This window comes from Lepidochelys kempii, chromosome 5, assembly GCF_965140265.1.
Source record: "Lepidochelys kempii isolate rLepKem1 chromosome 5, rLepKem1.hap2, whole genome shotgun sequence".
NCBI lineage: Eukaryota > Metazoa > Chordata > Testudines > Cheloniidae > Lepidochelys > Lepidochelys kempii.
In genome coordinates, this window is record NC_133260.1 from 45,148,845 (window position 1) to 45,168,565 (window position 19,721).

Sequence of the window (19,721 nt, forward strand, 5' to 3'; positions counted from 1 at the left end):
CAAGTCTGCATTGGTCAAGTCCAAATGAGGAGCACAGAATATTGGCATTTCATCTGAGTTCTCCACCAGTCGCAACTTACCTACTGAGTCTGATGCCAAGCAGCATTATAGGGTCAGTGTCTTCCTTGTCGTCATTGACTGACTCTATTCAATTAGGTCTTACATGTCGATTTGAGTCTCTGCAACCAATTTGTACCCTTTTTGAGTTTCTTTGGCAATCCAACAGATGGGTAATGAAAATCTAATTTCTGCAGCTGAACAATTTCAGCAACAGTACAACAAAGAAATCTCAAAAGATCTCAGTGACAAGTTCATCTTCCTCAAACAAATATATTCCATGAACTTTAAATTGGATTGCAAGCCAAAGGCATTGCTTCAAGTAATACTCAAACTTGGACTCTCTGGTGCATTTCCTAATATCATAATTGAATTACGTATTTTTGTCAGTTTGCCTGCATCACTGACTTCAGGTGAATGCACCTTCAATGTATTGAAGCAGGTAAAGAACTATCACTGTTCAACTATGGGACAGGAGCATTTGAATGGGCTCGCCATGCTTAATATCAACTGTGACATTGCACAAAAGGTAGATTTTTTCCCCCCTCAATAATTAATGCATTTGCATAGAAAAAGGCTAGAAAAGCATTTGTTAAATAAATAAAAAAATCAAATTATGTCTTTCTCTTTTTGGTGCCTTATTTTGTTTTCATGTGTCATTTTTTATTTTTATTATGGCTAAGGGCCTCAAAAGTTGGAAGTGGCCCGGATCCCTCTGGACCTCTGAGGGCCTGTCAATAACATTGTTGTCATCTGAGGTTGTAGTGCTTTTCTCTATTGGTCAGACAAATGTTAAATTAGAGGAGGGAAAAAGTCTATAAAGCTTAGTTCTTGGAGATGCTTGAGGTAATACCCTGCATTAAAACTTCTTTCTTTAAGGAAACATACCAAAAACTTCCTTTTGTACCTTCATTTTTTGCTGCATCTCTGAAAGCTCTCCATGTACCTTGGCTACTTGAAGGACACAGGAAAAATTTGTTACAAGTCTAATTATTGAATCATTCCTATACAAATCTTAGAATCTCTAAGGGTGTTTTTATAGAAAATTTATTTAGTTTACTTCTGCAGCATTCCCTTATTTCCCTTCCCTGTTTGCCTTTCAGTTCTTTGTTTCTTCAGGATGTGTGAAAAAGCCGAAGGGAGGAAGTATCTTGGGTTATCCTAGGCACCTGCATAGAAGAGTAAGGAGGAATAAGGTGTTCCTTTACTCTCCTATAAACTATTCACATTGTGGGGACATGGAGAAAAGCCTCTGTGAGGCTGCTATTCTTCCTCTGGATGCTGGAAGTGGGCAGAGCATTGAGTGGTTCTGTGTGTAGACCAAAAGGCATGGCTATCGATTGGAATAAATCTCAGGGAATATAGAAAGTAGTGTGTGCTTTTGTTGCATGCAAAACACACGGGCAATCCCTACTAAGACCATGTGTGGTCCTTTGAGTGGCCTGTACAATGCCTTATATTGGATCATCCATATGAGGTATGGAATAAAAATGAATTTTTGTACTGATTGTCTGTCTGAGGATATTCAATCCCAATTTTCACTTGAGCCTCTTCTTAGTTTGTCACTACCATTCATTCCAGTTATCTATTTGGATTTTGTTACATAAGAATCAGGTTTTTAGTGTACTAAGAATATAAGAATGGCTGTACTGGGTCAGACAAATGATCCATTTAGCCCGGTATTCTGTCTTCTGACAGTGACTGGTGCCAGATGGTTCAGAGGGAGTGAACAAGTCAGGGCAATTTATCGAATGATCCACCCCCTGTTGTCCAGTCCCAGCTTCTAGTAGTTAGAGGTTTAGGGACACCCAGAGCATGGGGTTGCGTCCCTGACCATCTTGGTTAATAGCCATTCAAGAACATATCCTCTGTGAAATTTTCTAATTCTTTTTTTAACTTAGTAATATTTTTGGCCTTCACAACATCCTCTGGCAACAAGTTCCACATGTTGATTGTGCATGGTATGAAGTACTTTCCTTAAGTTTGTTTTAAAACTGCTGCCTATTAATTTCATTGTGACCTCTAGTTCTTGTGTTATGTGAAAGTGTAAATTATACTTTCACCACACCATTCATCATTTTACAGATCTCGGTTATATCTCTCCTAAACTGAACAAGCCACCTTTTTAATCTCTCCTTGTATGGAAGCTGTTACAAATCACTAGTCATTTTTCTTGCCATCCTGTGTACTTTTTCCAATTCTAATATATCTTTTTTGAGATGGGGTAACCAGAACAGCATGTAGTATTCCAGATGTGGGCGTACAATGGATTTATATAGTGGCCTTATGATAATTTCTGTCTCGTCTATTCCTTTCGTAATGGTTCCTGTCATTGTTAGCTTTTTCTAACTCTTGCACATTGAGCAGATGTTTTCAGAAAACTAGCCACGATGGCTCCAAGATCTTTCTTGAGTGGTAGCAGCTAATTTAGACCTCATCATTTGTATGTATAGTTGGGAATATGTCTTCCAATATGCATTGGTTTGCATTATTTTATGTTCTGTTAAGGTGTTTCTAGTCTAGTTCCTTCTAGTTTTTCTCCACCTCACCAAGTAATAATCTTGGAGTATGTCACTCAAAAATAAATTGTGTATCTTCCTTCCAAAATTTGCTCAAGAGGTAAATGTTTCATACTTACTGCTACTTTACCCTGTCTGACAGAGGCGTACCATTTTCAAAACTTTAAACCCCTGCTATTTCACTACCAGCATAATCTCTAAAGATGTTAAGATCTTTCACCCTAGTTAAAAAATTTTGTTGTTGGGCTGCTACAGTAATAAGGGCCATGAGCAAATAAGTTTCCTTGAAAGAAGACAGGAACAAGGAAAGACCAGAATAGGAAGAGATGGTGAATGCTGGGAAAGTATGAACCTTCTGTCTAGCAGTCCACATTCTCATATTTAAAAAAGGAATTTAGTTAGAGAGGTAAGAAAGTAAAGGGTATTTTTTTAAAAATAAGGCCTTCCTATTAAGTAATATGTGAGGTTAGATACAATTTAGGCTACTATTGAGTAAACATTCACTTCCTTATATTGAGGTGGGTAGCAATAGCTGGCTTCTGTAGCAGTCTTTATTTCTAATCCTGAAGAAGTTAACCTTCATGTTCAGGAACTGATCAGGCTGCAGGTCATACTCTTTCTTAAGAAGCAGCTCTACATCCAGAGCCAATTATATTTTTTAATTCAGCCTTCTCTAATTTCCAAGCTGTAACTTCCACACACAATGGTATCTGGACTGTATATTAATAAGATGCTTTTATAAAATGCACAAAATAAGGCCTAAGACACACCCCATCATCCAAAGCACACCCTTCTTCAGTTGAAGAGAGGAAAGAGTAGATGGTTTATGTAGCATTGTTACTTTAAACCAGTGGACATGACTTCCCAATTTAATCAGGTTTTGCTTACTCTGAATCATGTGGAGGATGATAAACTTCAGTGCAAAATGATGATCAGTTCTTCATTTAGTCTCTGGCAAAAGTCTAAAAACAGGTGTCCTATAGTGCTTTAAATATGCAAAGTGCTATGTAAGTGCTACATATCTTTTTTTTTTAGTTGATTATATGAAATAATTCTTAATGAATACAGGTAAACTCCAAATTAGTTCAGATTTGTTGCACCCGAAATTGATGTTGCCATTATGGTAGTCTTAGCAAAAACTACTGTTCTGAGAAGGAATTGTTTCTGGGGACTACACAATTTATTTTCTATTACAATGGTGCACTGAAGACCCCATATTTTTTGAAGTTCAGGAGTGCAAATGACCATGCCACATCTTAAGCTGGGTGGGGATAGTAAGGGGCATTGTCCAAGTTGCTGGGGGAAGGGGGAAAGCGCTTTACAGTTGGGAGGTGAGAGAGGGCTCAGAAGCTGCTACAAAAGAGAGAGTGGAAGGGCTGGGGAGGTGAAAAGTGGCAAGCCTGGTGGGAAAAGCCCCTTTTCCCCAGACCAGGTGGAGCAGCACCTACCCTCCCTCCCCTTGAGGTGGCAAAATACCAGGTTTGGTCAGGACCTGGTGTGGGCATTGCACTAGCCGCTCCTTTCTAGGGGTGCTGGGAAGGAATTTTTCCCTCACCACCAGATTGGCTTAGGTGGAGTGTGGTTTTTTCACCTTCCCCGCAGCAGGTTCGGGAAGGGCTTTGTCATGGTGAGTAGAGATGGGAGTTAAGTTATGATGTCGCAACTCATTGTGTAAGTGTGGGGTGGATGTTCAGTGCAGATATTCCATAGGGAAGGGATACAGTGATCAGATAAATGGCTTGACCAAGGACTTAGAAGATGTTGGTTAAAGAGTGGAACCGGAGGGGGGTGAGTGCTTAGGGCTTCTATGACTGGCATGGCAGAAACCAACCCCCCCCTTCTTTATAGCCCACCTAAACCCTCATTTGGGGGGAGGGGGTCTGTAGGGTCCCAGCAGTGGGTTGGCTGGAGGACCTGGATGGAAAAAGGTGGGGGCTGGTAGAAGCCCGCAGGTAGATATTGTACAATCATGGAGTTACCAGTACTGCACACACATTTTTTCTCCAGGGTAGTCCCAGACATCTAATAATCAAGTTGTGGACTGATTAAAACCATATCAAGTATCTCCTGTCCTTCTTTTGGTATAGAAGGACAATGTAGGTTGTATGTTTTGGAGGTCCTAGAAAAGAATTTAGCCTCCCTTCCCTTCAGAGGAGCACGTTAATTGATCTAACTTCAGAGAGGCAAGATTATAGAGACAGAGGTAAGAAACCAGGGTGAACTCCTGACCCCGCTGAAGTCAATGGCAAAACTCCCATCAACTTCAGTGGGGCCATTAGTTCACACCCCCCCCAAGGCATGTTGTGTGGGTTTTTTCTGTTTTGAAATCACTAAGTATGTCTTTAAGCCAACAAGAACGTCTCAGCAGAAAGATACTAGTTTGGGGAGATGTTATTTTTCTTCCCACTCCTGTAAAAAGGAAAGATTCACATAGTTATGCTGGAAGACTGTGGCCACCATAGAGCTCTGAGTTGGGGACCTTGACAAAAAGTTTCTTTGTATGCAGTGTAGTTGTAGCCATGTCAGTCCCAGGACGTTAGAGACACAATGTGGGTGAGGTAGCATCTGTTATTGGATCAACTTCTGTTGGAAAGAGAGACAAGCTTTCGAGCCACACAGAGCTGGTCTTCAGGTCTGCAAATTTATTTAGTGTCACAGCTAAATACAAAATACAGATAGTTTAGCATAAGTAGTTAACTCGTATTTCAAGGAACCATTTGAGGTGAAATGTCCTGTTAACAGGCCATCATGAATGGTCCCTTAAAATATGTGTTAACTATTTATGCTAAACAATCTGTTCCATCTTGTAATTATCTGTGACACACAGTCTGGTCTAAACTACAGACCTCTATCAGTATAACTGTGTTGCTCAGGGGGTTGACAAATCAACACCCCTGTGGGACATAGTTATACCGACGTAACTCCTGTGTAGACTGCACTATGTTGGCAGGAGAGCTTCCTCCACCAACATAGCTATTGCCTTTTGGGAAGCAATTTAACTACACTGATGGGAGAGCATTTAAGTGTACATCTTTCCCTAAGTTTCACAGACCAGAAGAATCATAGAATCATAGAATATCAGGGTTGGAAGGGACCTCAGGAGGTCATCTAGTCCAACCCCCTGCTCAAAGCAGGACCAATCCCCAATTAAATCATCCCAGCCAGGGCTTTGTCAAGCCTGACCTTAAAAACTTCTAAGGAAGGAGAATCTACCACCTCCCTAGGTAACGCATTCCAGTGTTTCACCACCCTCCTAGTGAAAAATATCCAACCTAAACCTCCCCCACTGCAACTTGAGACCATTACTCCTTGTCCTGTCCTCTTCTACCACTGAGAATAGTCTAGAACCATCCTCTCTGGAACCACCTCTCAGGTAGTTGAAAGCAGCTATCAAATCCCCCCTCATTCTTCTCTTCCGCAGACTAAACAATCCCAGTTCCCTCAGCCTCTCCTCATAACTCATGTGTTCCAGACCCCTAATCAGTTTTGTTGCCCTTCGCTGGACTCTCTCCAATTTATCCACATCCTTCTTGTAGTGTGGGGCCCAAAACTGGACACAGTACTCCAGATGAGGCCTCACCAATGCCGAATAGAGGGGGATGATCACGTCCCTCGATCTGCTCACTATGCCCCTACTTATACATCCCAAATGCCATTGGCCTTCTTGGCAACCAGGGCACACTGCTGACTCATATCCAGCTTCTCGTCCACTGTCACCCCTAGGTCCTTTTCCGCAGAACTGCTGCCTAGCCATTCGGTCCCTAGTCTGTAGCTGTGCATTGGGTTCTTCCGTCCTAAGTGCAGGACCCTGCACTTATCCTTATTGAACCTCATCAGATTTCTTTTGGCCCAATCCTCCAATTTGTCTAGGTCTCTCTGTATCCTATCCCTACCTGCCACCGTATCTACCACTCCCCCTACTTTAGTATCATCCGCAAATTTGCTGAGAGTGCAATCCACACCATCCTCCAGATCATTTATGAAGATATTGAACAAAACCGGCCCCAGGACCAACCCTTGGGGCACTCCACTTGATAGCGGCTGCCATCTAGATATGGAGCCATTGATCACTACCCGTTGAGCCCGACAATCTAGCCAACTTTCTACCCACCTTATAGTGCATTCATCCAGCCCGTACTTCTTTAACTTGCTGACAAGAATACTGTGGGAGACTGTGTCAAAAGCTTTGCTGAAGTCAAGAAACAGTACATCCACTGCTTTCCCTTCATCCACAGAACCAGTAATCTCATCATAGAAGGTGATTAGATTAGTCAGGCATGACCTTCCCTTGGTGAATCCATGCTGACTGTTCCTGATCACTTTCCTCTCATGTAAGTGCTTCAGGATTGATTCTTTGAGGACCTGCTCCATGATTTTTCCGGGGACTGAGGTGAGGCTGACTGGCCTGTAGTTCCCAGGATCCTCCTCCTTCCCTTTTTCAAAGAGCTCTGTGTAACCTCAAAAGCTTGTAACCTCAAAAGCTCGCCAATAGAAGTTGATCTAACAACATATGTTACCTCCCCCACCTTGTGCCTCTCTTGTTCAAGATGTTTAGGATGGTGTACAGTTCCCCCCCCCACCTTTACTAAAGACCATTAAAAAAAAATACATCCCAGTTTCTTTCCTTCCAGAGATTCTGCTTTTCCAGATATTCCACAATATATTATAATTGTACTTGAACTGTTCCATGAAGCCTATTTTTGGATATTTTGGCAGCTTTTTTACAAAAAGAAGCCATTTTCATCCATTCCAAACTGGCACTCTTCTGTGTACCAAAGGCAGAGAATGCTTTGAAAGTTACCTGGGATACTCAAGCATTCTCCAGAATGTCTGATACTTCTTGCAGGATTGATTAGCATATTTAAGCAGTTTCACTGCTGAGCCAATAGTCTGTTGGAGTTCAAAGTGGGTGATACTGACCATGGAAATTGTGCTAGCTGGTGAAATTTACTTTAACAAAGGGTTAAAGTGAATCCGGTAAGTAATTGAACATGTAATAAAAAGCAAAATTGGACAAGGCTGCCATGATGATCATGATTCTTGCAGATCCAGTGTTTGTTTAGATTGTCTGTTCCCCTGTAGTTTCTCCAAGAATTCCAAAGCATACTGTCCAGTACATGTAGGGTCTTTATGCTATTCTGTCAGTATGGAGTTTCTTTCCCAAACTGATCCATTAGGCTACCATCTTCTCCTCTTTCACATCTCATCAAGGCCCATTTCTTCCATGATGCCTACCAGAAAGGAAGGTTAGGTGGGTTTACACTTTAATATATTAAATAAAACTTGAACATGTTTGATTATATCCCTCTTCCTAACTTCTGAATGATGCTTGTCATCTTAGATTATAAACTCTTCAGGACAGGGACTATATCGTCCTTGTACAGTGCCTAGTAGCATCCAGGGATCACAGAATGTGTTTGTGCTGGGCACTGTACAAAGAAAATATGGTCCCTGCCCTGAACAGCTTGTAGATGTAAGCAGAGTCAGGATGAGCTCCACAGTGACATCTGATGGTGAGTTGTGGCAAGTTGTGGAAAAGAACTTCAGGGGCTGATCTCATTTGCATAGGCACACCCACCCCACCTAGCATGAGCCCATAGCTGCCCCTTAACCCCCCCATCTCCACCCAGGTTAGGAGGTAAAACTCTGCAGATAAACTTTGGAACTCTGGCGCTGCACTGACCAGGGACAGAGACTTTTGGGTTGTTGGACTTGTGGGACTTTGGGTGACTTTTGGGTTACTGAACTCAAGAACCAAAGGGAAAGGACACAACCCAATTTGCTTGGGGTGGGTTTTTTTGCTCATGGGTTGTGTTATGAATCCTATTGGTGGTGTTTCCCCAACATAATGCCACATTGTTTCTCTCTGTTAATAAAAGGCTTCTGCTACACTCAGACTCTGTGCTTGCGAGAGGGGAAGTATTGCCTCTTAGAGGCGCCCAGCGGGGGTGATATATATTTGTCCCAGGTCAGTGGGTGTGGGCTTGAGCTGGTTTTGCATTGTGTTATTGGAATGGAACCCCTGGATACTGAACCCGGCCCTTTTTGCTGCCAACTCTGATGGGCAGAAGGGTTACATATAGTAATATACCTCTTTGTCCATAAATAAACTCATGTTAATATCGTTTTAACAGAAAATGTTGTCTGGTACCCTTCCCCATATTTTTAGGGAATAAGACCAGGCCTGAAAGTCTAACTCTGAACTCACCATGTGACGTGAGAAGACGATATAGAGCAGTTGTTGCTAAGTCTTTCAGTTTTCATTTACCTTACAGTAAATTCATATCTTCCTCCAGACTTTAGCTTAATGCCTCTTTCTTTGGCCTCCTGCCTGTTGCAAGGGAAGGGACTCTTCATTATTTCTTACCCTCAACACACTGCTGCTGAGTGGGACTGTAGGATTGTTTCTTTTGCTTTCTCCGTCATGTCCATCCAACCACCTGGCAGCTTCTGAGAGGATCCTACTCCTTGCTGGCAATACCTTGCTCTGCCTCCACCCTTCTAATTCACTTGCTCCTCACTCCTTCACAAGTACTGGGCAATGTGGGGAGAATTCCAGTTATTTGTGCTTGCTCTGCCTGATGTTCGGGCTTGCTAAAGCTAATGTAGAACAAGAAGACTGCTGCTCCGGTTTGAAGACACCATGAGCAGAGCCGGCTTCAGGCACCAGCGTTCCAAGCAGGTGCTTGGGGCGGTGGTCAGAAAGGGGAGGCAGAGTTTCCATGGCGGCGGCAATTCGGTGGCAGCTTCTCTCCTTCCTGCCGTCTGCAGCGGCAATTCAGCGGTGACAGGTTTTTTCACTGCTTGGGGTGGCAAAAACGGTAGATCTGGCCCTGCACATGAGTGTGACTCATAAGCCAGCCACGAGTATATCACTGCTGGAGAGAATCTTTATATTTAACAACTGTTGTGAAAGAAACTGCTTAAGTATTATAATGTGATCTGTTAAATGGTAAATATAGATTAAAATAAGACTTTTAAAGTGGGTCTTCACTGCTATGCTTTTCGAAGAAACTGAAAATTAATATTGCCATCACTTCTAGCACAAGATAAAATATTTGACTGCAGCTGTTGTCTGTGTAGTCAGTGAAAAGAACAGCTCAGATATGTGCCCTGTTTCCTCAAACCCAGATAAACTCAATCGAAAGGAAAACATGAAAGCTGTTTTATTATTCCAACCCAATTTAGAGGAGATAAAAAATGCAGTTTTCTTTAAAATGAAATTGATCGTCCAGTTGATATTCTATTCAGAATTGAGAAAAATGTTACTGTAAGAAGTACAAGAACATTTTAAAAAGTAGATTCACCTTCAGCAGTTTATACACACGCGCGCACACACGTTGTTTTGTGTCTGAAAATGGGGCATCGTTCAGTTGGAGCTGTAGTAGATTGGGGTTTAATCAGTATTGGCTCTCCAGGAAGTCTGAACAGTAAAAGCGTCTCACTGAAGGTCTGTGTGTGTGTGCTACTACAAACTGGTGGTTGGTGCGTCATTCAGAAACCCACTAATAATAAGAGTGGCTGAGTTCCATTCTGTGTCAAGAAGCTGAGTGTGGCAGCTGTGCTACTAGACTGCAGAGTAACGTTCAGCCGGACCAAACCTCAGGGATAATACAGATGTGTGAAGGACCGAAGGGACTGTTCCCCAGGAGGTTCCAGTTAGCTTTTGTATGAAGGAGGTGTGGGAAGAGATCTTCGTTTTCAGGTTATTCTGTGTGAGGCCAGAATGTCCAGCTATGGCAGAGTTGTACTCCCAAGTATGTGACAACTGCTTGGAGTGGCAGTTGCCATTCTTGTATGTGGATCAAGATAAGACCATTGTTTAGAGGGAAAGTAATTGCTGCTGTCTTGGTTTCACTAAGAATTTATCTCCATTGCTGGAAGTAAGTGGTCAAAATGTCCATGCCTTGGCTGAGATTCCCTTCAGTCTTCTGGAAATAGTTTCCAGCATCAGCAATAGCGATGTTATCAGCATACACATACTACTTGTCCTGCGTATCAGGAAGGTTGTATGTTTATATGTAACCCTTCTGCCTGTTGGAATTGGCAGCAACGAAGGCTGGGTTCAATATCTTGGGGTTCCTCTTCAACAATACAACACAGAACCGGCTCAAGCCCCCACCCAGTAACCTGGGATAGTTATAAAAACAACAAGGAGTCCGGTGGCACCTTAAAGACTAACAGATTTATTTGAGCATAAGCTTTCGTGGGTAAAAACCCCACTTCAGATGCATGGAGTGAAAATTACAGATACAGGCATAAATATATATTGGCACATGAAGAGAAGGGAGTTATCTTACAAGTGGAGAACCAATGTTGAAGGCCAATTTAGTCAGGGTGGATGTTGTCCACTCCCAATAATTGATCAGGAGATATCGATACCAAGAGTCGAAACCCAGAGCTCATCTGCAGAGTTCACCTTCCACCCTGGGGCGGGTGATAAGAAGGCACCTTACTTGCACGCTGCCCAGCACTTCCTCACCACTCCACTCGCCGGCCACCTTGCCGGCCGATCGCCTATCCGCCAGGATGTCTTCAGGCCCCACCACTTAACATAGCTCTCAGTGACCCCAGCTGTTAGTGGGGGAACCTTGCTGCTGATGCACACTGGGTAGCCTCTTGCATCAGACACACTATCCCAAAGCAGGTCTAACACTTAGACCTAGGTATCGGTGATTTCCGCTCCGCAGTGTGTAACAAGATACTCAATTGAGTCTAAATTAGCTCTTTTATTACACAGTGGAGAGAGGAAGGGTCAAATAGTGTCTAAAGCCCTGTGATGGGGGTGGACTAGACTCTGAAGCCCCCTGTTGGAGGTCTTGTGGCCCTACCACACCCCACCCCAGAAAAGGCAGTAGAGAGGTCCTCCAAGCTGTCTAGAGTGGCTGTGTGGGAAGCAGCAAATCAGGGCCCAGCAGGTCAATATAAGAAGAGCTGCAGGGCCAGAGCGACGTCAGTTCCTTGTTAAAGCTGGAGGAGAGTGGATAGTGCTCCAGGCTGGCTGCTGGGACTCCATGAGGACAAGGCCCTGAGGTAAGGCTGAAGAATGTGCAGGAGCCATGGGGAAGTGGCCTGCCCCAATAACAAGGAGACTGTGGATCCAACACTAGCCAAAAGTGATCATTTGGGCAAGCAGTCTCATCCTTTTGCAATATACCAGATCACACAAGGTATTGGATATTCTCAAATCTCCCAGTACAGGAGATTGGAATATTTTCTCCCTACTCTCCGCCCCATTTCAAATGACTCACACTGAGCACAGTGCTAAACTCTTAATGTGCGTCCAGATACTTATAGTTAAGTGCACTTAATACAAGTTTGTTTTGCCTTGTGGCATTGTCTCCTCATTTGACAATAGTTACAAAATGTTTTTGTTTAAATGAGAACTCATAAAGTAATAGATTCTCTACCACTTGCCCCTCTTTCCTCACCAACTCTCCCTCTCCCCCCACACACTCTGCAAACACATGCCCCGATGCACAGGTTTTATCACAAGCTGAAGGAGAGATTTTATTTTATTTTATTTTATTTTTTGTGAGGGACATTTGTTAAAATATTTGTAGCACATCACTAATCTGTTCTTAGGATGGGGATGAGAAGAAATTGAAATTGCCAGTAACTTCTTTTGTTGTAGTCTTCCCTTTTTGCTCATCCTACCAGTTCATCCCTTTTTTCTGTGGTGCCTCTGTTTGTAGGAAGGTTCCTGAGAAACTATCTTGAGCGTTTGTGGTATATGCACATGTGGGCTTTGTGGTGGAGGTTATTAAAAACTTTACTGTGCCTTTCACTTACTAAATTAATGCTTTCCTAGAGTTGCTCCTCCCCTGTGTTTTTAATGACTGAATCCAATAGGATTGGCTTTATTATGAATTAGCATTGAGGATGCTAGCACTTATTTGGTAACAGTGGTTTGTTCTTTTTTTTTTTTTTTAAAGTCAATTGATGTCTCCAGGAAAAAGGTCAAATTCTTTTAGAGTGGGTACCATGTGCAAAATGATTAGGGGCTTGTCTTCACTTGAAAGTGAATGCAAAATAGAGTGTGAATTTAAAGTGTAGTAGCTTTTCCAGTATGGATGCCTTTGTTCCTGATTAATTCTGGGATCCTTCTGCCTCTCAGGGTCCTAGAGCCCAGGCTCTAGCCCAAGCCTGGAAGTCTACACAGCAATGAAACAGCCCCACAGCTTGAGCTCCATGAGCTCAAGTTTGCTGGAACGGGCTTGGGTGTCTAGTTGCTGTGTGGACATAGCCTTAGAGCTCAGAGCCATCAAGCAAGTGTGTTCTACAACACTCACTGCAGCTATTGACAGGCTGCAGTGTACTATGTAAATAAGCAAAGGGGTGCCCACTCATCTCCCCCTCTGTAGAAAAGCAATCAGTTTGGAAATGGTGTCTACATAGAATGACATCGGTGGTGCTCCATGTCCTGGGAGTCATCAGTGACCGGCCATCCATCCTAAACAGACTGTCTGTCTGTCACAGGCCATGAGCGGTCGCTGCAAAAATCAATCACCAACTTGATATTTCATCCATTGATAGGATTGTTCTACTACCAAGCAGGATGTCAAGTGCCAGAACTTCTGCCCCAGAGGGGGTATGAGTTCAGGATCACTGTCGGAAGCCTTTCTTTGTACAGTGGAACTGAAACCTCATATATGCCTTTTCATGCAACTCCTCTACTCCAGGATAATTGCCAAAGGCAGATGAGACTAGGCCGTTCTTTTCACTCTGTTATTATGTATGTGTAATAATTGTTGTAGGTTGCCTAAATAGTAAGTTGGAAGTAGTTTATAATGCCAGAAAGACCCAGGCAGAGGGACACTGCCACGTTCACATTATCTGTAGTACAGAATAAGTTCTGCTGAATACTGTGTAGCCAATGTTGTTCCTTGCTCAGTTTGGCTAGTACTGAATTTCAATAATCAATAGGTCTTGGCTGATTTTGTTGTTGATCTAACAGAGTATTTGGGTATTAATAATACATTAAGTATTTATTTTCACATGAATTTTGAGTCAGCTGGGTAGTTCCACTTCACAGGGATTCGAATGTAGTCCAGTTGACTTCAGCGGGGCCAAAATTTCACTTAGTAGCTGCTTTTTTTTTTTTTTTTTTTTTTTTGGTGTCCAATATACAGTGCTGTGTGTAACGGAGGAATACATACACATTTACTGCTTGCTGTGCGTATGTAACTGATCCATCCTATGCTATATTGCAGTATTTATAAAAGATGTGCATGGTTTTTTTCCCTACAGTTAGATGTTATCTCATTAATGCTAGCCATGTTCACATAAAGGAAAAATAAGAAGAGTACGGAAAACTACAAAATTGTGTTTCTGAACACACATTTTGAAACTTTTATTTTTGTGTAAGACAACAGCTGTCTTAGCAGTATGTCTTTAGAATGACACATCAACGTACCCATCACAAAATCTGGGTTTTTTTTCTTCTGACCTCATTGGCATCTCTCCTAGCAAAAATGCCACTCTGAATATTAATAACAGTAGATGTGATTGGAACAGTTTGTATCACCTCTAAATCATGGCTACCAGGTTATATGGCTTTGCTAAAGAGTTGTCTTGAGGCCATGTAACTATACCCAAATATTTGGGTATATCTTCATGCTTTTTGGTGGATCTTACATTATTTAAAATGTGGTGAGAACTTCTTACAACTGCTATTACATTTTCTTTGCAGGCAATAATTAATAGCACTATCACCCCCAACATGACATTTACTAAAACATCCCAGAAGTTTGGCCAGTGGGCAGACAGCAGGGCAAATACGGTCTATGGCTTGGGATTTTCCTCTGAACATCATCTTTCAAAAGTAAGTAAACCTGTTTTTTTAAAAAATACCTGAAAAATATGGGAAAAAAGTTTTTTCCTGAACAGTCAGGGTGATTGATGAAGAGCTGGAACCAAATTGATATCTTGTATTACCCTGACACTCAGTAGTGTTAAGGTAATATTTACATATTCTCTGAATCTAGCCTTTATAACATAGAAAAGTGAGAAGGGCAACCATGGAAGCAAGTTTTTAAACCGCTTTGGTGATACCAATGAATTTTTTTTGAGAGAAATTTTAGATTTTTTTTTTAACCTTACTGCAGGATGTAAAATGTCAGATTTTCTTTTCTCTTTTTTGTCATGTAAGAGCGAATTTTTTCCCTGTAGGAAACCAGAACGTTTACATGGAAGATCAGTTTACTTTTTTTCTTTTAAGGAAGAAGATTCAGGCCTTAAATTCAAATGGTTTCTTTCTTGCTATATTTAGATCCCATCAGGAAAATTGTTGCTCAGTCAATGACACACTCTTTTCAACTGTAATTTTCACCCACATTCTTCTTTCACCTTTTCCTCCATTCTCTGCCATATAACTAATATTTTATTACAAACATTTTAAAAATTGAAAACTTAAGGGAATGTTAGTTTTATTTTACCCCCACTGTATTTTTCTAATGTATAGAAAATTCAAGTAGATTACCAGCAATATTGAGAAACACCTTGTGGACTATGTGAAATTTTATGCTGGCCTTCTTGAAAATAAAAGTCCACTTTCATAGTGGGAGGTAAGTTGCTCACATTTCCCAGAGAAATCCCAGTGAGTATTCCTGATGTCTTTAGTGCCGCAGTTTGAACAACAGACTGCGAGTTGTTAGTAGTGTATGCAGTAGTTCATAGGGCATACTGAAATAGAGAAACTCCTGAAAGGTTTTCTCACTGAATTACCTGGTTTTCCAGAGAACCTTGGGCCTTTCAGAAGACCCTACCTTTGCTTTCAATGGAGCTCCCTTAAACCAGATTGTCTGCATTACTGCATCCACTCTACACCTAGGAAAGTGTAGAGCCGGCTTCAGTCCAGATCAAGGAGTTACAGTAGTTCCCTTGTGCCCACTCCCCTTCAAAATATTTCCTGATGGAATATCTGTCCAGTTGGATATTATTGTGATTTACTTATAAAAATTATATCTACTTTTCATAATCAAATAGCATCAATCTCTACTAAGTTACACAAAACCAAGGAAAAAATTCTGAATGACATTGTTGATGATATAATATATATGTGCATTCTCACATGTCACTGCATCAATAAGCATAAAAAATAAGTCAATGTAGATTGTTTTAAACTGGCGTCCACATCTACCCAAGAGACAATTACTCATTAACATGGTGTATATCTTGCATTGCTAATACTTACAAGGGTTATTTGACAAGTGCTGATTTGATTTTCCTTTCTAATGTACTAGCTTGTTGCAGATCACTCTCTCCATTTCTCAAAACAGAATCTCATATGAGCTTAATAAGAGTGCCTTATATTCAGCCTTCTTCCAACATTTGACAGCAGGAGACTGTTTTGTTTTGTTTTTTCAAGTGTCTTGATACTGCCTCTTCATTTGCCTCTTTCTGTGTTTCGTGGTATCTTAATCCTCTTGGGATATGCTTATACATTGGTATCACACATGCAAATAATGATATAGCCAATGCGCTGATGATTAATCCAAAAAATTGAGAATTATTGTAGGAAGCTGTTGTCAAGCAGTGCACATCCTGAATTCCATGGTCTTTGGCAGATATGTAAACTTCTTGTATAAAAATCAAACTGTCTTTTTTCTGAAATTTGTGATGATGAACATTCAGTACATGTTCAGTATGCTATTTTCATGGTGCCTTCCTTATCTTAATGATTAAACCTACAGCTTTTAGATATGTCAGTCACCAATCCTTATTCAGGACTCCCTTACTCCCCCCCCCCCCCTCAAAACAAGACTGAAGTTTTAAAATTAAGTTGTTTTGTTAGTGGTTTTTTTAAATAGCAAAATGCAAGAAAAGGTTATGAAAACTTCTTAGCAGGGGAAAAGAAATCTTCACTTTTTTATCGTAATCTATTCAGTCACTTTTGAATTGGGAAATAAGTTTATTTAGTGGACACTGGACTGAGACATAGAAGACCTGGGTTATAATCAAGCTCTATTAAATTCCTGTGTGACTTCGGGCAATTCACTTCCTCCGTCACTGTGTCCCCTTCCACAGCGTCCTGTCCACAGTGACTGCCTTTCACTAGGTATTTGTACAGTGCCTAGTGGAAAGGGACTTCAGTTCTGACTGGGACCTCAGGGTGCCAGAGAAATATTAATTTAATGTATATACTCATTCATAAGCCGAATATTTTTGGTAAAAAAGTGACGCATCAAAGAGCGGGGGTCAGCTTATAAACGGGTCTACACCAAAATTTGATGATTTTAAACTCTATGGAATCATTGAATTGACTGTCTAATACATTGTCATTTTGTTTACCTGGAGCGTCTGCAGGCATGGAGCACCTCAGCTCTCTGTGGCCGTAGTTCACTGTTCCCAGCCAATGGGAGCTGCGGGAAGAGGCGCACCATGCCTGCAGACGCTCCAGGTAAACAAAATGACAGTGTATTAGACAGTCAATTCAATGTCATTTTGTTTACCTGGAGCGTCTGCAGGCATGGTGCGCCTCTTCCCGCAGCTCCCATTGGCTGGGAACGGTGAACTACGGCCACAGGGAGCTGAGGTGCTCCATGCCTGCAGACGCTCCAGGTAAACAAACTGTCCCGACCCGCCAGTGGCTTTCCGTGACAGGCTGGGAGCCAAAGTTTGTAGACCCATTTATTGATGTCCATACTGCAGCCTTTTAAAGTTGCACAGACTTTGTTTAATGGACTAGATTGACTTGAAAGGAATACTAAAAGAGCAGTGCTGCAGATCTTCATGACATTTGACCTATGCATTTCACAAAATGCTATGCCTTACAAGCCAATCAGAAAAATACAATGAACAATAGTATTATAGCACTGGTGTCAGCCCACTACTGTGTAATTTGATCTCTTCATGCATTTCTACCAATGGACCTCATAAGTCTTCAGCCAATATAAAAATATAACGTGCAGAATCGATGGAATCGCTAATAAAATTGAAATAGCCTGTTATCCCCACAGACATGCTAATCTACAGGGCTGCTTTGAAATAAACGAAGAACAATAATTTGACAGTGAAAGAGCAGGTGACATTCCTATATAAAGTCCTACAAAATCTATAACTACAATAATAATCTATTTTCATACTAGTATTTAAAATGAACAGTGAAATAAAAGAAAAAGGTCCGCTTATCACACAGTGTTCAAACTTAAAGTTGTTGAATATGCAGAAGCAAACAGTAATTGCGCAGCTACTCGTGAATTCTGTATCCATGAGAAGCAAGAGAATGGTGAAAAAATAAAACAACACTAAAAGACATGCCAAGAAGCAAGAAAAAATGTCCAACGAAGTGCGCTTCATTTCCTGAGCTGGAGAAAGATCTCAATAATTGGGGTGCTGAATGTCGACAAAATGGGTACATTGTCACTAGAACTGAAATTCGTCTGCATGCTCTGCAAATGTCGGAAGATGACATACAAGTCAGTAAAGCTGTCAGTGTTTGTCGCATCAGCAGGCTGGTGTACTCGTTTCATGAACCATCATGGTCTCTGTCTTCATCAGCAAACAAAGATTGCGCAAAAGGTGCCAAGAGCTCTGGAAGAAAAAATCAAATCTTTCCAAAAGTTTATTATAAAATATTGAAAGGAATATGCATTCGAGCTATCACAAATAGGAAATATGGATGAAACACCGATGACATTTAATCTCCCGAGCAACAGAACGGTAACCAGTGTTGGTGAAAAAAGTTATAATTAAAACCACTGGCCATGAAAAAATCCATTTTACGGTGGTTTTATCGTGTTTGGCAAATAGATCAAAGCTCCCTCCTGTTGTTGTTTATAAAACAAAAACCTTGCTTAAAAACATGAAATTTCTTGCTGGTGTCATCGTATGTGCACACGAAAAGGGATGGATGGATGAAAGTGGGACTGTTGAATAGCTGGAAAAAGTGTGGAATAAGAGACCAGGAGCACTTTTCAAGAAACCTGCTATGCTCATTTGGGACATGTTCAGGGCACACAAGACGGATGAGGTGAAAAATGTGGCCAAAAATATGAAAACTACTTTGGCTGTAATACCTGGAGGCTTAACTTCAGTTCTACAACCGCTTGATGTCTGCCTGAGCAAACCCTTTAAAGACAGGCTACGCAAAATGTGGTCTAAATGGATGTGCTCAGGTATGGCGAAGTTGACAAAGATGGGAATCTTTTGAAGCCGGGAATCAATCTGATCTCCCAGTGGATCAAGGACATGTGGGTGTCCATTCCCTTGGAAATGATAAATGATTTTTCTAGGAAATACTGTATCAGCAATGCACTCGACGGGTCAGAAGATGATGCCATATTTGATGATGACACAAAAGAGGCTGATGATGAGAAGGAATCTGAGTCTGAAGACTCAGCCGACATCTACGATGACAATGCAGGTGCAGCTGTGACTGAAGCAGAGTTTAATGAACTGTTTGGTGAATCAGAGACTGAATCAGACTTCGAAGAATTTTAAGACTTTTTAAAGTCTCATATTGTTCTAAGTTACTGGTTTTAAATATCCATTTACTGGTTTTAAATATTGACTGTAATTTTGAAGGTGAATACGTATTTGTTCTGTTATTATAACAGGTTTTTCATTAGATTATATTAAAGTAATTCTAGCAAAACTTTTCAGTGTTTTTTGTGATGCCAGCTTTTAAAATATAGCAGGTGTTGGAAGACTTTGGCTCCCGGCCCGTCAGGGTAAGCCGCTGGCAGGTCGGGATGTTTTGTTTACTTGGAGCGTCTGCAGGCACAGAGCCTCTCAGCTCCCAGTGGCCGCGGTTTGCTGTTCCTAGCCAATGGGAGCTGCGGGAAGTCTGCAGGCGTGGCGCACCTTTTCTCGCAGCTCCCATTGGCTGGGAACGGCGAACTACGGCCACAGAGAGCTGAGGGGCTCCATGCCTGCAGATGCTCCAGGTAAACAAAATGTTTACCCTAATGGGCCAGGAGCCAAAGTTTGCCAACCCCTGAAATATAGGGTCGGCTTATGAAAGGATTATACAGTTTTTGCTATTTTTACCTCTCCATCTTGGGGAGTCGGCTTATAAATGAACGGGCTAATGAACGAGAATATACGGTATATTAACATTTGTTTCTGAAATTTCAGAAACAATTTATTCCTTTGTTACCTGTAACTCCACTTTTAAAATTCCTTTTCTATGTTTGTGACTAT

General features: G+C 41.5%; 1 protein-coding gene across 5 annotated transcripts in view; it reads left to right on the forward strand.

Annotated features, from left to right (window-relative positions):
- The window catches only part of HOMER1 (homer scaffold protein 1), a 151,484-nt gene that overhangs the window by 44,266 nt on the left and 87,497 nt on the right, over window positions 1-19,721 (forward strand). For all 5 annotated transcript variants that reach the window (XM_073344146.1, XM_073344148.1, XM_073344149.1 and 2 more), the window contains exon 3: window positions 14,269-14,400. In XM_073344146.1, coding sequence (XP_073200247.1) covers window positions 14,269-14,400 — 132 coding nt within the window. The remainder of the gene's footprint in view (window positions 1-14,268; window positions 14,401-19,721) is intronic.